Raw genomic sequence first — 21,455 nt, 5'->3', positions numbered from 1 at the left:
TCCTTTAATACTTCTGTAGCTCAACACTTCAGTTTTGTCGTGTTTAGGGTTTGATTACTATCTCATGTGCTTTTCAGTGTTTGAATGCTTAAGACAAGTGTAAAGGTTCTGCAATCCTGCAGCGACAAATAACTCCCAGCAGGTGTTGTTGTCCAGTGTCGGTGTTTTACATTAATACAACCAGTGTTTCTGAACTGTATTGTGTATGGAGCTTGCAACAGAGAGTGACAGAGATTAGTAAATAATACAAAACATAATGTAAATACAAGTTCAAGCTTTTTCAAAACAACCTGAGCCATTATTATTCAAATATATTTGACATATATGTATATAGTTTTTAAGTAATGTATTCAACTTAAAGCTCTTCTATTTCGGCATATTGTTGGGTTCACATGACTTATCCCATTTAAGTGTCACACTTCTTAAGTTAACTTACCCTTCTTAAGGTGAAGTTTCTTATATATGCACACTTACGGGAGCTCCTCAGCCATGGAAACCCATGTCATGAAGCTCCCAGTGCACAGTCTTTGTGCTGATGTTAATGCCAGAGAGCATGTCAAAACTTTGGCATCAAAATGCCAAAGTTAGGAAATCTGCAGATACTGAGTCTTTTAGGTGTTCTTATAGAACACTTTCTACTTGAGCATTCAAAACCCTTTTTCCTCCCATTCACACAAGTATTTCTACATCCAAGAGTTTTCTATCATACATTCACACCTACATTCATACTCTGGGAGTAACTTGGGGTTCAGTACCTTGCCCAAGGATACATGTAGCCAGGAATTGAACCTTCTAATTAATAGATGACCTGCTCTTCAACCTGCTCTCATGAGCTACAGCCAACACTTTTTTTATGGCCCAACACTTGTCAACAATTTATGCCAGCTTATCAAATTTTATAATGTAGACAACAACTCCAGAAACAAGTGAAGGGATGAACCTAACTGAGAAACCAAGGGACACAGCCTGCTCATAGACTGTGTTGGGGAGTACGTGTACCAGTGTTACATATTTAAAATACAAAATATGAGTAGCTGTATTCCATTACAGTTACCGTTTCAAAAGGTGATAATTAGAATAAAGTTACTTTGTTGAAAAAAAAATGGATTACACTGTGGTCTTTTCCTGTTTGATATGTTAGGCTATCCCCTCTCTAATCCCAATCTAATTTTGGTAATTCCACGCATTGCTGGAAACTCAAACAAAACACGAAATAAGAGGCTCTAATGTAAGCGTCCTGTTAACGTTGGTGGTGTCAGTTACACAATGGACCCAGAACCAGCACAACAGAGCCAGTAGTGCACGGGCAGGAATGCATTCCTAATTGGAAATTCCGACACCAATTCATATGGGCGATATCTGACCATTCAATGCAAACACTGTTTGCCCGCAACCAAGCTGCTCTCAGCATCAAAACACTCCCCCTCCAACCAAAAGAAACATCTGGAAGTAAGTTCTTTTTTAAAAAAAACTAGCATTAGCCTACTGCAACTACCTTATTTCAGTTGCGGTTGCTACCTGGGTTATGGGCCACTTCCCTATCTTTTTATTCCCTATCGTACTATTACTGTGTGATTTATTACTATTACTGAAAGCTACTCGCTACCAAGCTAACATTGTTAGCTTGCGTTAGCTAAGGTTAGTTCATAGACTGCAGACTGTTATACTGGATGGATAGCATTGACAACCTGCTCGCTGCAAATAATCATGTGCAGTTCTGAAAGCAGTCTATAAACTGACCTCAGCTAACAACAGCTAACAATGTTAGCTCGGTAGCAAGTATTCTTCATTAATAGTAATAAAGCACACAGCAATAGTACAGTCATGTAGTTGTAAAAAGCATGACAATTTATTAAGTAATCCAGAAGCATTCAGGATACGTTACTTACATAGAGTAACTTAACAGAACATGTTACAAACAACATTTTGGCCCATGTATTCTGTAATCTGTAGTGAAATGCATTTTAAAAGTAACATTCCCAACACTGCTCATAGATTACTGGCTTGTCAATCACAATGTATTCCTGTCCTTAACACTCTATCAAGCCATTAATCATAAAATAAGCATGACTTAATTCAAGAAGATGTAAAGCTACTGAAGCCAAACTCATCTGGATAGTTTTTACTGACTTCACTTTTAAGACTCTCAGGCTATGTCCTTCTTTTAAATTGCATCTTTATGTTTTTAGACATTCTTATCAAATACCCAGCACGTGCCCCATGGCTGTTGATGAAAAGATTATGGTCATTTTGGCTGTCAATAGACCTCTGCAAGCTATTCGAAAAAAATCCTTCTAAAAAATTAGCTGGCATCATCAAAAATAGTGGAGAATAAGCATTATCACATGCTACCCTCTCTGTTTTTAAAGATATTTAAATGATGCCGCTAACTTTTCATTTACATGATGTGTTTAGTTTCATAGCCCTGGCAACCTTGGCTGAGGAGCTCCTGTAGGTCTGGGGTGTACCCTGCCTCTCGCCCTGTGACAACTGGGGCAGGCTCCAGCCCCCTGCAACAGATGGATGGAATTATGATGCTGGTCTTCACCTGTCAGGCCTCTGGTATATTGGAGAGAAGTAAAAGCAATATGCTTTTGACCACCTGGCATACATTTACCAGCTGTCACAATTAAATCCTATCATTAAAAATAACATTCATTAGCAGTAACTGCTACCGGTGATACAGTCCTTGCTTGCCTTACCACCCACACCTACCTCCACACTTCACTTACTGTGCACTGAAACAAACCTTGAAACTCCAGTAAGTTTTACTTACTTGCATCACATTTACATCATGAAACAGTGAATATCTCATTTTGGAATAAAATCGCTCGACTTCTAGAAACCACTTTTCACTCTGTGTGTGTTTGTGTCCTCCCTCAATCTCATTCTCTCTCCTTGTCGAGTTCATTTATTTCAAATGAGAGAATCCATTACTGCGGCATCATTCCACTGCAGATAACGCTGTCTTCCAGAGCAAGTGGTGAAATCAAGCATGCTGAAAACATTTCATCAGGGAACCAAAGTAACAACAGAAATTCATGTTGGAATGACAAGTGTTGTGAAACACAGGGTCCTTTCATACAGCTGGCACACTGGTTACATGCTGATAAATGGCATGCAAGTGTGGATTCAATAATAGAACGCAGATACAAATAACCAGCAAAAATTAGCATGCAAAGTACTTTATTTTCCTCAGTAATTGTCTGCACTTGTTCAGCTGTTTCAGATGTAGTCTCTATCTCCTTCTCGCAGTGGACATTTTGTTTTCTGAAACAGAGGTGTGACTAATTGCACTAATGTCTGTGTTCCGTGAAAGTGTGCCAGGGTCCTGGTATTGTAAACGCTGGCTCACTGGCATAGCTTCCTGGCTCAGGACACAACGGGTGTAGACTCAGTAGTTATCACTGGCAGCCCACAGAACCCCAGATCCCACCGCAACACATTGGTTTCCTTTAACTCTCCCAAAAAAAAATGCAGAGCAACGGTTTTGCTGCAAGATGCAAAAGAGGAAATTGAGTTGATCCCTGGGCACTGCAGCGAAATTGCCTGACTGCTCCTTAATGGTGGGAACAGATCAAAGTGGAGGAAATAATTCCCAAAATTCAAAGACATTAATAATGTTTCCATCCCTTCAGGTGAGGTGCAAAATTCACCCATTAATAATGCTATTAGTTATACTCACATTTAGAAAAGTCAAAATGTCCGCAGTAAGTAAAGCCCTGTGAAATATAACATAACAAATGTGCCAAGTCTGTATTGTCCAGCTGTGATGTGTGAAACCTTTGACTGTCTGTAATGGCTTCACTTATCCCTTATCTGAGCTTTTATTCAGCCGCAAACCTGATGAAAGGAGCAGGGGAGATAGAATCTCATTCCACTATAATGCGCTCCATACACTGGTGCTCTCCATGCACAAACATACAGATAATACTGACAGACTCAATCTCTTTTACTCACCCCACCTCTCTCAAACACACACACACACACACACACACACAAATACATTCGATTAAGGCCTTACAGGAAAACCCTTTCTCTCGAGCAGGCACGCACATTCATGGTCAAGTGGACACAAATAAATCCACACATTAACACAAGCACAATCAGCGGTTTCATTACACATTTATAATGACCTCTGAGTTCCTTTCAGAGATCTTGATTAAACTTTAAATTACATTCCACATTTCGCCTCATAAACAAAAAAAAACTTTACAAGTAAATAGACCTGCATTGTTACGCTGGGTTTTGTCTGGATGAATGAGTGGCGAGATGAAACGCGGACCTCTCCTAGAAAGGTTGTGAGCATTTTATAGGTTTTAAATGGTTTCTTTGTTTAGCTGTTTGATTGGATTTTATTCTTTTTACAAGATTATGGCATATCCATCATGCATAGGTTGTTTTAAAGGCTCAAATCCATTTAAACAATTTGTACTTAATGAAAAATGACACCGGACAGTAATAGTTTACAGTCTTTATAAATATAATTGTTATTACAGATGGATGTTAAACTTAATTGTTACACCTGGTAAAGCAGCAACACTGATCATTTATTAAAGATGAAGGAATTTAGACTTCGTAGCTTACCAAAGTCGTACTTTGACAGATTTTTGAGCACCGTGTACCACATAAAATCCTTTTTGAGGTCAGTAAGCACAACCAGAATTCATACATATGGCGCACCGGACTATAAGGCGCACTGTCGATTTTTGAGGAAAATTAAAGGATTTTAAGTGCGAATACTAGTGCAAAAACTACAGTAATAAAAAGAGAGTGAGAAATGAAAACACTGAAAAAACCCTTCAAAATAATTGAAAAAGATGGTTGGATGGATGGATGGATGGATGGATGGATGGATGGATGTCACATGTCAAAGTTCATGAAAGAATGTGGGTTAGGGTTACAAAGTTGCATCTGAACAAACCACTTCTCCAATAATGTCCTTTGAACAGAAAAGGCCAAAGGGGGTTCCCTGATCATAATGGACGATGCAAGTGTACCTCATACCATCCATCAAGCACGATGGTTCAAGGGGTAATGATTTGGGTTTGTTTTGCAGCCACAGGACCTGGGTAACTTGCAGTCATTGAGTGCAACACAAACTCCTGTGTATACCAAAGAGTTCTAGAGTCAATCTGTCATCTGTCTGACAGCTACAGGTTGGCCCAAACTGGAACATGCAACAGGACAATGATCCCAATTACAGCAGAATCAAGGTGATGTAATGGTCCAGTCATAGTGCAGAGCTCAACCTGATTTTAGGACCTGTGCATAGATCAATGCCCATAAACAGATAAAAAACACTGTAAAGAACAGTGGGCCAAAAATCCTCCACAATGATGTGAGAGCCTGATAAAGTCAAACAGAAAACCATTACCTCAAGTCATTGTTGCTAAAGGTGGTTCTACAAGCTTTTGAATTATCAGGTGTATGTAGGTGTTTACAGGACTGCATAGAAACCTGTGAAAACGTTATTTTTCAAATGACAGTACGACATTGATTGGGAGGATTGGAGGTGGTGTGCAAAGTAACTAAAGCTGGCCAAAGCAGCTAAAAATAACACACCCTGTATGAGAGAGCACATTGGATATGGAGATGGCCATCAGCTAAAGTGGACTGGCATCTGCTGGGATGGCTGAACTTGACTTTGTCGCTAGGCTGAGTTAGCTCTATGCTCCATTAATATTCGGCTTCATACTTTACTAAGCACGTTCATATTTGGGGGTTTCCTGCTTGCTATTTTCAAACCCACATCACAAGACTAGCACTGTTCAGCTGCAAATAAATCCACTTTCGTCCCTGTTCACACAAAACATATGGCTCTTGTTAATGAATCTCCAGGCAACACTCTACAAATGAAAGTAATAAATAATTTCAGAAGGACAATTAAGTCTCCCTTCATTAAACATTTGCTCATTAAGTCTGCCTTCGTTAGTAAAGGTTGGATGATCGCGTCCTGCCCAGCTGCAGCAGTCGTGATATTTCCCTGTTGCAGATAATTCGGAGTGAAGCAATGTGCACAAGTCAACACGAAACAGAGACCCACTCATGTCCTAATGAGCCTTCCTGCTTGCTGTTCGGAGTGCTCTGTGGCTTCATTATCATCACCCTCTTAATGCATAATGCTTCCATGAAAGAAATCCACACCATATCATTACACTCTAGAGAATGTCACACTCTCCCCTGCTCACCGTCTTTCTGGCTTTTTGCCTTTTTTATCTTTTATTTGTACCTTTATCCTTCTGTCTATTTTCCTTGTCCAATCTTCACTCTTTTCTTGTCTTAATTTCCCTTTCTTCTCTCGCTTCCTTGCAAAGTCTCCTTCACACGCGTTCCGCTCACTGGTGTCTTTCCTGTCATTATTTCATCAAAGAGTGTGCAGGATTAGAACAAGACCGTGTAACAAACCGACCTGACCTTGAGACTAATAGCAAATCCCCTCAGACTTGTGTCTGAATAAGCATCCGAATGAAATTACAGCATTTCCTGTTAATAGCATTTTAATGCAGCCGTTGTCATCGTTGTGGAGCCTGATGCCAAATTGATTTGTAAATTCAGAAGGCAATGATGTGTCTGAAAGGGAGATTGTTTTAAGTGAGCAAAACACTCAGTCGTCATTGCATTTCAACAGCTTGAACAAACATATGTTCTCAGTAATTTGCATACTTCTTTAACAGAAAGAATGTGATTTTGTTCACACCAAAACGGAAAATGGAGATTTCTCAAATGCTGTTAATATTGTGAAAGAGTTTAAGTGGAGCCACAGTCTTCTTTTTTTTTTTTGTTATTGGCAAGTACTTATGTTTTTAACATAACCGGGTGAAAACTAAATTGCCATCTTTCATCTTCAATTCAAGTGCTTTCTACAGCCATATCATTCTCAAAGTCTGCAATCAAGAGATATCTTCATAAATGGAAATGGGAAGTTTGCAACTGGTTACACTTCAAGAACAAGACACTCAGATTTGACCTTGTCAGACTACATCTAAAAAAGCCTACACAGTTCTGGAAATCAATTCTTTGAGCAGATCAAACTGAGATTAATATGTTGATATTTTTAAGTCTTGAGTTTGGTATTATATTCATCGGCATATTGGATTGGACCATAGTTGGATGAGAGACTGGAAAGCTAAAATATCAGCTCAACTCAAGCAAGGTGTATCCATGTACTGTATCAGTGTATTATGCTCAGTGTTGGGAAGGTTACTTTTAAAATGTATTCCATTACAGAATACAGAATACATGCCCCAAAATGTATTCTGTAACGTATTCCGTTACGTTACTCAATGAGAGTAACGTATTCTAAATACTTTGGATTACTTAATATATTATCATGCTGTTTACAACTACATGAATGTACTATTGCTGTGATTTATTACTGTAACTGAAGGTCCGCGGCTCCGAACCGTAGTACGTAGTAAAGGGACCTCTGGCTAATACGGTGGGTTCTGTGTCGGGCTCGTAGCCGAAAACTAGCTTTACTTTGTTGTTTGGGTCAACTTTGCTAGTGAGAGACAGAGAGGCGCTGAAAGGCTGCTCCAACGGAACTTATTGTTTTTGGAGGAAAACACGAACACGGTGTACAGTCGAGTCTTAATAGCTTACTTACAACTGGGCTCGTCAGGCACTCTTCTTGGCTGCAGTGGTTATTATTATATTTACATGCTTCCAGCTCCCGTTTTTGCTCGATGACAGCTCGTACTTTTCCTTTTTCTCCCTCCCTCGCTCACAGACACATAACGGGTATGGCAGTCCATTCTCCCTGCAGCACGGACTACACTGCCTATGATGCTACATTCTTTAGAGCTATACCGGTAGCATTCTGCCTATTAGCTTAGCACAACAACAACAGGCGCTCTCTCACCCAGGAAACACGCAGAGAGAGGGCGTCACCCTGTAACCATGGCAACCGTAACGCTGCCGCCTGGAACAACAGAACGTAGCTGTCAAACAAAACCCAAACAGGCCTGACCCGCCACAATATGAAACAGGGAAGTACCGCCGTGTAATCCATTTATTTCAACAAAGTAACTGTATTCTAAATACCACCTTTTTAAACGGTAACTGTAACGGAATACAGTTACTCATATTTTGTATTTTAAATACGTAACGGCGGTACATGTATTCCGTTACTCCCCAACACTGATTATGCTACACTTAGCAAGATGCTTCTGCAAGCTATAGGAGTGAATAGCAGATAGCAGAGAGATCCCTGCTAACAGTGCTAGCATGTGACTTCTGTTAGTACAGTTAACTACATAACCAGCCATTTACAATATATCATTTCTCAGATAAATTCTTTAAAATGCTCTGAAGGGCACAAAAACCACATACATGGTGGAGAGATCGTGTAAAGTGACTTAATTCCTTAGCCTAATAAGGCTAATAATTTAAACATGCGAGCTAAAACTGAACAATGGGAATATATTTTGGGCATTTTTAAGAATGGAGAAAGTAGCTATAGCTATATTTTTTTTTGTTTTCTGGTGGACTACATGAGGCCATTAGCACAGGGATTGGCTGCTTTTTAGCCTCAAGTCACTATCGAGAAATTCTTTTGTTTACCACACTTCCTCACGTTTCCATTTGGTTTTATGCTACTAGCGTAGCTGCTACACATATCAATGTGAGACTGGGCTGTTATCGCGTGTCTGTTTGTGCATTCTGTTTGGAGACAGGCAGTGCCCACGGATAGGGAGGTTTTCATATATGCAGTTAACTCATTGTGCAACTGTCACAGCTTACTACTGGGATCCAGGATGTACCTGTCACAGTGGAAAAATACAGCTCAAACAACAAACCCAGGAAAGCAATCAAGGTGGCGGTAATATGCGGGCAAATGAATATCGCACAGTGCAGCAGTTAATTCTCCAGACGTACAAGAAAGGGAAGCTGCCGCTGAATTATGGAAGCAATAAGAAGGTTTCTCGGCAATGAGTCTTCCTCACACATACACTCACCCACCGGTGCAAGAGTAACTGGATGTATGTGCAGCAATGTCGCAGAGCGTGGGAAAAGGCTTCCTGCTCTGACCTTGGAAATGGAACACACAACTTCATTAAAACCACTAGAGACACAGACAATAAGTTGTCTTCTCAGAGGAAATAAGAGTGTGTCTGTGTGTATTTGCAAGCTTCAAGCAGAGTCAAGGGGAACTGATGCTGATTGAATGAAGGGTAGAGATTTCAGTGTGTGTGTGTGAAAGAGAGAGACAGAGAGAGAGAGAGATGTGTGCATACTGGAAGTGTTTCCTAAATTCCCTAAGGCAAAGTCATTCTATTAGCTCTCACTAGGGAAAAGCCACCACTTATCAATTTATGAATTGACTTTCATTTTCGGCTTCTGACACACAGCGTGCGGGGTGTCATTGAACGAAATGTGCTTTTCACTTCAATGTATGATTTCCTGGCGACACAGCAGACAAAGCCACACACTGAGGTGAGGGGCACTGATGTAAAAGTGTCTTAAATACTACTTGCGACAATATCAAGCCACATTATCGAGACAAATTTGATGCCAATGTGTGCTGTCAGCGTTTTACAGTGATAGATTTATATGGCGATTGTCCGCAAGCAAAGGTTAGCTTCAAGGAGGTCTGACAGCTGTCTAAAGGTCTCGGAGGTTCATGGATCCATAATGTTTTGTAATTACCCATCCGTGCACAAACACGATCAATAAACCTGGATGAAGCAGGTAGTTGCTGGTGAGTGAATAATTACAGAGAAAAATTAAGACAAAATATGAGAGAAAAGACAAAAAAATGTGGACTCCTCAAGGTTATTGATTACCAGGAACAGCAATCAGGAAACGAGTGGGCAGCCCTGTAATACACAGGATGTTTCAGGCTCCAGGTTAAAATTACAATTTGTGAAAAAAAAAAACAGCGCAGCACTTATCTAGTCTTCATCGTATAAATCAATAGTACCTCATTAATTCAATTCAACCATCGATCCAACAAACAACGCAAGCTGAAAACGCTCCAAAGTTTTACAAAGAGCTCATTAGGCAGCATTACATCTGCTGTCCCACACATTCATTTTAAACCATGACTATTTGAAGGATAAATCTAGTTTCCTAAGGGGACAAATGGAAGCGAGGAAGTCAGAGAATCATGCTGCTTTTAAATGAACCCGTGACTAATGCCTAGACAAACTGATGCGACAGAAACACAAGCTTGGGTAAAATTATTGCCGGTGTTTTGCATTTCCATCAAATCATTTGGAAACATCCAGCACGTGCAGTTTACAGATGAACTTCATGGTTCAATTGTAGCTATGCCTTTCTTTTCCACATATCCAATTTCCCTGGCAATGTGGAATTATTGCCCACATTTCTGGAGCTCTCTTATTCGCTCTAATCTCGGAGTAAAGTAGATTATGAGTTGACTGATTCTCTTTCTCATATATTTTAGAGCCCTTCAGGGGTAAAACTACAGTATACAGGCAAGCAATTTGCATGATATAACAGAAAGCAGGGTTTGTGGAGAAGATGTGCTTTTTATTGCCTTCCAATCCCATTAATCATCTCTTAGACACATTCCATGACCCAGTTTGCAGGTTCGAAATCCTATAGGGTGCAAACTGCTGATCTAGATAATATGTGTGACTATAGGTCCAGAACACTGTGCTCAGTAAGTATGTTATACAGTACTAAAGTTTGATTTTCCTTTCATGTATTAAGTCAAAACTAAATTAACAAATGAACCTTGACAGTTGTTCCACATACACTAAATTGCCAAAAGTATTCACTCATCTGCCTAAACACTTTAGTGACAGCCCATTCTCAATCGGATTGACTGTGATGTTGGCCCACCCTTTCCAGCTATAACAGCTTCAACTCTCCTGGAGATGTGTTCCACAAGGTTTAGGATTGTGTTGGGAAATTTGACCATTCTTCCAGAAGCACATTTGTGAGGTCAGACACTGATGTTAGCTCACAGTGTCCGCTCTAATTCATCCCAGAGCTGTTCTATTGGGTTTGGTCAGGACTCTGTGCAGGCCAGTCACATTCTTCTATACCAAACTCATTGATCTATGCTATATTTCTATGGACCTTGCTTTGTGCACTGTTGCATAGTCATGTTGGACCAGAAAGTGGTCTTCCTCAAAATGTTCCCACAAAATTGGACCCAGTACAGGTGGTGGGAGACAGAAGAACTCTGGCCAAAATAACATCTCTGATGGACAGAGTCTCCCACCCCATGCATGTAGATGTTGCTGAACTGCAGAGCTCCTTCAGTGATAGACTGCTGCATCCTCGATGCATGAAGGAGCATTTCCGCAGGTCCTTCCTCCCTGCAGCTGTCAGACTGTACAATCTGAACTGCTCCCAACAAACATAGATGTTTACATCAATGCTGTAACTGCAATAAGTTAGTTAATTAACCAATTCGCACTACAACCTGGTTTGCCTCTTACCTGTAATTATTTTTATTTAATTTAATAACTGTACAGTACTCTCTGTTTATAGTAACCATTGTCCTTAATGTAAATATGTAAGAAAAATTGTGTATGTTTCTGTTCCGTGTCCTGTGTACTGTTTGTTTGTATATTTGTCTCTTTGGCTGCTGTTACAACCAAATTTTCCCTTGTGGGACAATTAAAGGATTATTCTATTCTTCTTCTAAAATTGGGAGCATAAAATTGTCCAAAATGTATTGGCCTGCTGAAGCATTAAGAGTTGCTTTCACTGGAGCCCAACTCCTGAAAAACAGCCCAAACCATAATCCCACCTCCACTTAACTTCACACTTGGCAGTCAGACAAGTACCATTCTCCTGGCAACCGTCAAACCCAGACTCGGCCATCGATTTGCCAGACAAAGATGCACTCTAGAGGACACATCTCTACTGTTTTAGAGTCCAGCTTCATTGTGTTTTACACCACTGCAGCTGATGCCTTGCATTGCACTGGTGATCTAAGGCTTGGATGCAATTTTGTAGAAGCAGGCTGCATTCCTCTCTGCTTGCTTTTTTTTACATCTGTTGCTGTGGAGGTCACTGGAACACCTGAATTCAATGATATGTATGGGTGAGTGAACATTTTTGGCAATATAGTGTAGTTCCTTTGAATAGTTTTGAGTTGATTGTATAATTTGCGTCCCAATATTCCGCTGCCTGGTCCATGGCTGGTTTCCCACCATGTGGATGAACAAAGTTTTATCTTTTTATTTCTCATGTCAGTCCCTTTGCCTCTTAGCTCTCATCCCACAGCGCAGAACTGACATGAAGATAGTGCGAAGATCTCTTAAAAACAGACGAGCAGCACAAAGAGCTCCAATAACGTCATGCTGTTTGTCTAGATTTCTCTCAGCTGTGACTGTCAGTGAGTGGCTCCCTCTGCAGCTAAGCTTGGTTAAAAAATTAAATAAAATCTGTTTTCTTGAGGATTTCGATTTTTTTCACACAATCTGTTGTTTGAATCTCTTTTGTCTGCTGTGAGATTAGAAGACGTGCGCGCACACACACATTTCACAGGCGCTTTCTGAGCCCCCTGTGTTGAGTGGGCGACTAGCTGTGACTGGCGCTGTCAGATTAGCCCATTTAAAAAAGACATATGTTTGCTTGTGAGCATGTGTGTGTCCTCCATACTATTTTCATACTGCGAGCCATGGTACATTATTCATGTTAAAGCACGCAGAGAACGATACAGTCGTGTGTCACACAATACCACCGCCACAAGCATGTGGTTGATACCATCGCACACGTACAGATAAATGCCTAAAAGACTCCCACGTGTTTGCAAATAATCACACTGGCACGCTTTACCGAACACACTGGTTTGCACATTCGCCGGCGAGCACAGAAAACATGCCGACATGCAACGCGCACAAAAACACACGCAAAAAGACACATGCGCGGCACTAAATCGTATTAGGCAAATGAGAATGAGACGGCACAGAGGCAGAAAGGCTCTGTTCGAGCGCTGTTGCTGTGACAGATCCTGGCATAAATCATGTTTAGTTGTTGCCGTTGTTGTTTAATATGCAAATCTCCCATTTGAAGCGCGAGCTGTTTGTTAACAAGTGCATTCAATAACACATGTGCGCTCTCACAGCCCTGTACGTTTTCACACGCCTGTGGCGTATGGGTTTCGGAAAGTGGGCAGGTGAAAAATGCATGGCCACACCATATACACACACACGCACACACCTTGTGAAAGAGCGTGGGATAGATGTCGATGTGAAATGCCATGGGCGTCATTGCTGGACTCATATTTCATAATCATATGGTTATCCGTCAGGCCTGTGCAGCTAATGATGACAACAGAAGCACACACACAAACGCACTCACAGAAATATACTCTGAGAGAGAGAGAGAGAGGTACAACTGTTCTCAACCAGAGACAAGAGAGCTGCTGCAAGGACACAAACATGAGCAGGCACACCGCTGCACAGCATACACATGAGCACTCATGAGGATGCTCAATTAGGCCCACGCGTGTGATGAAGAACACAGAGACACAAAGAGATGTCCTAGCGGGGAAACATACAGCACATGTGCTCGCACGCATACAAACGCACATAAACACAAACTGTAAGTGAATGAAGGGTTTGTTGACAGATTTCAGCAGTAATTGATACCCGTGTTTGGCAGCCATTTTTATCTGGCTTAAACCACAAGCCAGGAATGATCTAAGCTGCACAGCAGAAGCATATGCGCACACACACACACACACACACAAAAACCCTTTTCTTACAAGCATCACTTGACACGTCTTGACACATCTCTCTCGCTCACCCAAACACACATGCACACACACATAGACACACACATCTGAACATGAGATAAAATCACACTTTAGGCTTTGAAAGGCAAAACCAAACACTCCAAAAATTCTCTCTCTCTCTTCTGCCTTGTTGTCCCCCCCCGTCCCCCCTCCCCCGTGTAACTTGTATTCTCAAGCCAAATATGAACACAAAATGCAAAAAAAGAGAGGATAGGAAGGGAGAAGGAAAAAGAAACAACAACAAAAGTAAAGTGGCTCAGTCGTGTGTCAATTCTTACCTTAAACAGGCGCAGGATGTTGGCCACCATGATCGACACCGAGCTGGCTGCAGCTCCGATCACTCCTACGATTTTATCCGGCTTGGTGAAGATTGGAGGGTCCCCGTTGGCACAGCGGACATCGGATCCATCCCTCTCTATCAAGGCCTGTACAAACGTCAGGGACTGCTCCAGAGCGTATGTGTCCCTGGAGCAGGTATCCAAGATCCGGGCCCCCAGTGTGATGTTGGGTAACAGTTCGGGGTCCTTGTTGATCAGGTCGATGGCGAACATCATGGCCTCCAAGCGGTGGATGCCCTTTTCCTTTTTTAGCTCGCCGCATGGCGTGCCACGGTCCCCTCTGGCGTGCACTGGAAATAATCCGCCGAGTATAATATCGCCATCTAGTCGGATGGAGTGGGCGTACTCTGGTGCCGCCTGAGGGTCTGTGGGGATTCGCTGAGGGGAGGCGACGGGAATGAGCCAAGTGTAAGAAGTAGCCACGAGGAGGAAGATGAAGGAGGGAGACAAGGGGTAGGAAACTGGTCTCCACTGTGGTTCCATGATCAATGAAGAAGTTAACAAAGCAGATCTCAGAGGAGGGATTCCAAAACTGAGAGCTCTGGAATTAATATAAATGTTGGGTCTACTGGTCGATGAAGGAGGGGTAAAAGACCCCAGAGATGGAGCTAACCGAGCCCCATGAGGAAATCATAATCCAAAAGACAGCACAGAAGCAAAAAAGCTAAACAAACAAACAAAACAAAAAAAACAGCGGTAGTGCAAAAATGTGTCAGTGAATTTGAAGAAATCTATTTAGGGAGTAAAGCGTGTAATCCACAAGTCACATCTTCAGTAGAGCCTGTTGGAGAGAGACAGAAACAGGATGTCTGAGTGCCCAATGTGATGTGAACATCAAGCTTGCTGCAAGGATGTAAGGTCCACCTGACAAACATGTGTAAAACCACTCAAGGGCAAGGAAAAAATGCACTGAAATATATCAAAAAAACAAGCACAACAAACGCGCTGACGCTCATTCGCCAGCACGCTCACATGGGCATATTCTTTCCAGCGGAACTGTCAGAATTTGCACTTCAGTTCTATAATTGAAATCCCAAAGTCTGTCAGTTCATAATCACCTCTACACACTCACACATACACACAGTCTCTTGTGTTGGCATATCGATGAGTGGAACAGCTGCTAAAATGACAGCACAGAAACCTTTTGGCGAGCTCCTCGGGCTATCCGCACGAAGGCACGTGGATACCTGCTTGTGGAGGAGGGAGAGGAAGAGAGCCGAGGGAAGCAGCAGGGGAGAGACAGAGGAGACACAGACGGTGAAAAAGATGAAGATAAGGGAGGAGAGACAGAAAGGGAAAGCATGTAAGACAGAGAGGGAGAAGCAGAGTCAGCGGTGAAAAAGACAGAGAGCGCTGCTGTGGAGCAAGTGTGCTGCATCATTCAAACACCTGCTGTTTCTGCTGCAGTTAAATGAACACATTACATCCAGCGCAAAACTCTCTGTCACACACACACATGTGCACAGAGCTTCAAATCACAACAGGTAGCATTAATGTTGAGTCCCTTTCTGGAGCAGATCCTGCAAGATGATACCAGATGACTACTTCAAACTCACTCCTGTAGGGAGAGCTGTAGCTCTATCTATGGTGAGCAAAGCTGTATTTAGCAGTCATGTTGAAGAACATGACTTTAAAACTTGGTTTTGACAAACGTGTTGATTTCAACATGATAGGGGTGCTAATGTGCTTCCATTAGTTCATGCCTCAGGGGATTTAATCTCTAATTCGACCCTGATCCAGAATCATAGATTTTATTTTGCACTAACGCTGCATGAAGAGGTAGTTTATGCAAATTTGTTAATGCCCCTAAGTAATCAAACCCTAAGTGGGTTAATTAATCTACAACTTAACAAATCATGTGAAAAAAACATTTTTCCCATCCATTTTTTTAAGAAATCTATTGTTAAAAGCATCAGATATACAATTCACTAGCATTTAAGACCAACCGAGGGTGTTTGGTTGATATACACTCATCAGTCGCTTCATTAGGTACACCTGTTCAGCTGCTCATTAATGAGAACATCTAATCATCCAGTCAAATGGAAGAAATCCTGTTCATTTAAGGAGGTAAACATGATTGAGACAACTTGGCAAAGTTCAAGTATAAGTATAAGAATGGCAACAAAAACAGGTGATTTAGGTGACTTTGAACATGGCGTGGCTGTTTGGCTTTTCCCCCACAACCATCTCTAGGGTTTCCAGAGAATGGTCAAAAAAAAAAGAAAAGAAAAAAAAATAACTTGTTCAAGGGTGAGAGGAGCTTGGCCAGACTGCTCTGAGCTCATAACAAGGCAACAGTGGCTCAAATCACTTATTACTGAAAAAAGTAAGTGAATTACTGAATTTTAATTTAAAAACATTGCCTGCCTTTGTCACCTGTTAAAGTTCAGGTGCCGGCTGCTTACTGGGGTCAGCACATACTCTGGATTCTTTGCTGGCATTGCCTTAGCATACTGTCTGTGCAGATTCTTGCAAAAAGTTGTGTTAGCCATATAATGCTGCTGTTTCTGTCCTGTCTGTTTACATTTTGCACTATTATCCTTTTGTAAAATAAAATGAGAGCAGTGTTCACTCTTCCACTCCTCAAAAGTTGCAGACCAATCCAACATTTTCTGCACAGAACATGAAATCGCTGACCGGAGCAACTGGAAGAAAAAAGATGCTTTTTTTTTTTAGTCCGCCCCTTTAAAAGAACCGTTTTAGTGGACTGAAGAGGTATGTATGGACATAATTGTCAATGTAATATAATTAATGAACTTAGTACAGTAACATGTTACATTACTGTATTAATGAAAAATGTAGTGTGACAACAGTGGTATGCAGCAGAGCATCTCTGAACGCACAACACTTCAAATCTGTAAGCAGATGGGCTGCAGCAGCAGAAGACCACACCAGGTGCCAATTCTGCCTTCTGAATGGTAGCATCAGAGTTTGGCGTAAACAACATGAAAGCATTCATCCATCCTGCCTTGTGTCAGTGGATCACGCTGGTGGTGCTGGTGTGATGCAGGATATTTTCTTTGTATTGTTGAAATACCAAAGTCTACCTGTGTTGTTGATGACCATATCATGGTCATCAAACCTCTGAGCAATGTTTCCAGCACCTCAATGAATCGACATCAGGAAAAATGAAGGCAGCTCTGAAAGCAAAAGAGGAGGGGTCCATCTTTGTACTAGCAAGGTGTACATAATGAAGTGACCAGCGAGTGTAAATCTTATTACATCATTTGCACACATTTAGGCCATCACTCTAAAACGTCATTCTTTATTATAGTTGTCCTGCTTACCCAAATACACACAAGCGTTTCTTTTGAGGTGGCCTATTTCACACACACAAGCCCGTTAATTGGCCGCATAGTTCTTTTCATCCTTATCTTCTTCCCTTAGAGAATAGTGTCTCAGCACAAGTAAACTACTGAGTTGTATCCTAATGTTAAAGGAAGACTTCAGGAGGAACGGCTTACTCATTTTCTAACAAAGAGTCAGGTGAGGTCATGTCTGGTCATTAAACAGAAGCCAGCAGACTATATCAAGACTGAGAACGGGTGGAAACACTAAGAACTTGCCAAGATATTTTCCACCCACAGCTTACGCAAATGATTATGACTATGCAACAGGCTAGCCATTTCCCCCTGTTTCCAATTTTTACAGTAAATTGAACTAACTGGCTGCTGCGCTGTCGCTTTATATTTAGTGTATGCATGTGTCAGTCGTACTGTGAAGGTAAATAAGTATAAACATTTCCTGGAGAAAATAACAGATGCGTGAGAATTCATATTTTAAAACATGCTCAATCTTTCCTTTCCTTTTTCAAGCGTTAAAGCCTGGAATAAACAGCACATATGTGATAACCTAGGCAATACTGGACCTGAAGGTACCACCTACACCAGCACTGGGTCCGCTTCAGTGAGTCATTACAGCCTTGGATATATCATCCTGTAAGAGTTTTTCATATTAAATGACTATAAATTTGCAGTTTCTTCTTTTTGCAACAATAGTTTATAGCTGTGAAAGCTGCAACTATACTGTATGCTAGGTTTTGTATTGTTTATTGTCATTTATGCTTCGAAATATCTACTTATATATGCTTAGAGTTTTATAATTAGTTTTAGATTGGTAGAGGTTTGATCCTTAATAGTCTGCAAACTTTGTGTGCAGTCCAGAGCACTCTGGGAGCATGGGAGAGGTCGTACCTTCTCTTATTGTTTTATGGTAGGATAAACGTGTCTATATCTGGTTTAGGCTAAGTGCCTTTTGTTTAGATGAACTGCTGGACTTCCAGACCAGCAGGTTTAGGGAAGTCATTTATGGGGTCACACTCTGACCCCACACACACACACACAGGCAAGGTACTCTTTGTTTGTATGTAGACGTCATATGTTAATGAACCTATGCATATTCATGTAACCTCAATAAAAGAGCAGTGTTACGGGGGAGCGGACGAGAGCAACTGGGGTCAAGCGAAGGAACGTTTGTCCGGTTCTCTCCCGTGCACGAGAAACATGAAGAACTTTGCCTACTCGTGTCTTGTTTGGCTGTGTAGTAAATTGTCCTTAACGTTCCAGCGAATAGGTTTACGCTACAAACCTATCACTGTATAGAACAAATCTGCCTGTTTGCCAGTGTGTGGTCACTTTGACATCCCTGCTTTATTTGCATATCCTCAAACGTGCATCTGGAATGTGATTTTTTTTTTTTTATGGGTTTTGTTTTTTACCTACCACAAGAGGAGATTGGCCCATTTTCAATCCTGACCATTTATTATGTAAAATAGCCCTTAAAAAATGCTAAATGCATTAGTTTAACTTAAACATTTGCACTACCCAATACTGAAATGTTCAGCACTCCTTAGGAGTTGGCTACAGTACTCATAATCTTGAACTGTGTATGTCTGCTGGCCCATTAATCAAATCCCAGAGCAGTTTTCAAAAAAGATTTCTCACCGTCTCCCCATAAAACAACAGCATAGCCTTCCTGTAATAAAAGCCAAGCATCATTTAAAGACTTCTGAACCATTCTGCAGACCTGTTTGATTTCCCCCACGGGAGGCCCTAACAAGTTCTGGACTCAGATCTCATCCCAGCGTGAGGTGCACTCTTGAAGAATCCATTTATAATTCGATTCTGTCCCAATTAATTCATCAGTTTCTCTTCACTCTAAATGGAATTAGGTCAAAGCCACTCATACGGCCAAGCCCCCGCTACGATTAAAAACCCTGCTTTATATAGGTTATCCAGTTCTGATTCATCTAACAGTGTCCTCCCTGCAACATTGTGTGTTCGACAATTTTCGCCTTGAGTTCAAGCAGAGAATGGGTTAAAATTGAGGCCCGGGGCCCCCCAGTCATTAAGCCGCACTAGATTATAGCCAGCTCAACTCTACGTCTCAGTATATTCCAATGGGGTCCATTAAACTGCGGTACAGCTTTCTGTCAATCCTTTTGCCTGCTTTTTGCTTCTTCTTTTTTAAGTTCATCCTTGCAGCTCTTAGCACTTGGCAGGCATCTGATATTCCCGAACAGGGAGCAAACCGCATGAATATTTTTAAAACCAGAAAGGGGGCATTTATGATTTAAAAAAAAAACAGCTACACTGGCTCAAGATGTAACTACATGCAAACGTCTCAAGTGGGGCACTAAAAAAAACCACAGATCAGGGCAACGTGCGAATGTCTCGTGACTGAGCTGAGGCCCCGAGGTTATTAAAAGTTTCCTGTCTCATTTACACTCACGCCCTCTGAGGATTATCAAGTTTAAGAGGTGAAAAGACATCCTTTGTCTGCACGCTCATGAAGCAGCACTACACACCTGAGCTTATGCTGATCTTAACCAGTTTGGCTACCGCTATTTGGCTTTCCAATCGGAGCCCCTGTCACACTCTGAAGGCTCAAACATCTGCTTTTTTTCTCTCTTCACCCATGTGGCAGCCTAGAAGGAGGCAGGAGAAATCCCGAAGAAGGAGGCTCCCGCTGATGTGACGCTTATGTGCTCAACGATGAAGAGTGTTAAACCCCCCCCCACCCTCCGAAAGACTGCAGCTGGCTCATCACTCTTTTTAATTCACACCCACGGCTGGCTGTCTATGAGCCTGTTGCCCACTTCTGGTTGTGTAGTCAAGTAGGGAGGTTTGGGGGGGTTCTTCACTCACTTTTTTTTCCAGATTCTTCCTTCTCCTCCTCCCTCCATTTCTCTCTCTCTCTCTTTATTCCCTGCCACGCTCTGCCTCTCTGCCACTGTCTCGTCTGCCTCGCTGCTGCATCGCATCACCTTCTACAGGCCGTCTCCATCTCTCTTGAGAGTCCACTGCTCTTTTCAGAAAGTGATAGCTTTTCTGCTGCCCTGTCCTCTCCCCCATCCTCCCCTCCTCTCTCCCCCCCCTCCACCTTCCCCTTAAGTAGGTGTTCTTCGCCACCCCCTCCTTCATCTTCTCACATACATGCCTCGTTTTATTCCTCCCTTCTCTCGCTGTCACTTTATTTTATTATTTTTTTTTTTTTATTTTAGCTGTTTCATAGGGCACCGCTGCACTAAAAAAAAGTGGTGATTCCCTCAAAACACACACACTCACACAAATCTTTGGATCTGACTTCCGTTCAACCTGTTATAACCCTAACCAAGGCTGTAGATGAATAAATGAAATGTGGCTGAACTTGAATGTATATTTTTTTTCTCCTGGTCTCTTCTCCAAACATAGTTCATGTTACCTCCAGAGGGGGAAAAGACTTTTCTTGGTCCTTTAAAGCCTTTTTGATTGTTTCCAGTCTCAGCACACATCAGTGGGGCACGCAGAAAAAAGCTCACGCATCCCTTTAAAACACACACACACACATGCTTCTGATGTGATTAAGTCATGTGTCAGAAGATAACGCGGAGCTCACAGGTTCAAAAATAAGACTGTGCGAGATCAAAGTCTAGGGGTGTGTGTGCTCATTATGCAGCCCTTTGGGCTTCATTCGGTACAGCAGTGGTGGTATTCTGATTGCAGCCTAATTAAGACACTGCCATCCTCAGTAAAAGCAGAGAAACACCCGTGCAATGATATCTGGAGGAGCAAAATTCATGCTCATTATATCACGTCTCTATTTTTTCCCCTAACACACATCCACGCAATCCTGAGTAAAACACACCTTTGAACGGGCGCTGTTAGAGCATGTACTCACCCAGCCACCACCGTGGGGAAATCCACGAGCGAGAGAGAGAGAATAAAAAAATGCATAAAACAATAAAATCCCGCAAAAAGTAAGAAGCGGTGAAACTGAGACAATGAATAACACAGACTGGTCAAAACCATTCAGCAGAGGAATGTGTGTTAGAGAGAGAGAGAGGGGAAAAGGTGGGAAACACACACACACACACCCTCGCTGAGAAATGCAAAAGAGATCAGCGCATTTAG

The 21,455-nt window shown here is 41.8% G+C and overlaps 1 protein-coding gene across 2 annotated transcripts in view; it reads right to left on the bottom strand.

Annotated features, from left to right (window-relative positions):
• grm8a (glutamate receptor, metabotropic 8a) overlaps positions 1-21,455 on the bottom strand; it is a 304,220-nt gene that overhangs the window by 282,303 nt on the left and 462 nt on the right. For both annotated transcript variants that reach the window (XM_087830876.1, XM_006780652.2), the window contains exon 2: positions 14,005-14,845. In XM_087830876.1, the coding sequence (XP_087687002.1) occupies positions 14,005-14,547 (543 nt within the window). In that variant the 5' untranslated portion in view covers positions 14,548-14,845. The remainder of the gene's footprint in view (positions 1-14,004; positions 14,846-21,455) is intronic.

The sequence above is a fragment of the Neolamprologus brichardi genome, chromosome 17 (genome assembly GCF_056152115.1).
Source record: "Neolamprologus brichardi isolate AB-2024 chromosome 17, ASM5615211v1, whole genome shotgun sequence".
Classification (NCBI taxonomy): domain Eukaryota; kingdom Metazoa; phylum Chordata; class Actinopteri; order Cichliformes; family Cichlidae; genus Neolamprologus; species Neolamprologus brichardi.
This window is presented reverse-complemented; position numbering and strand designations above follow the sequence as displayed.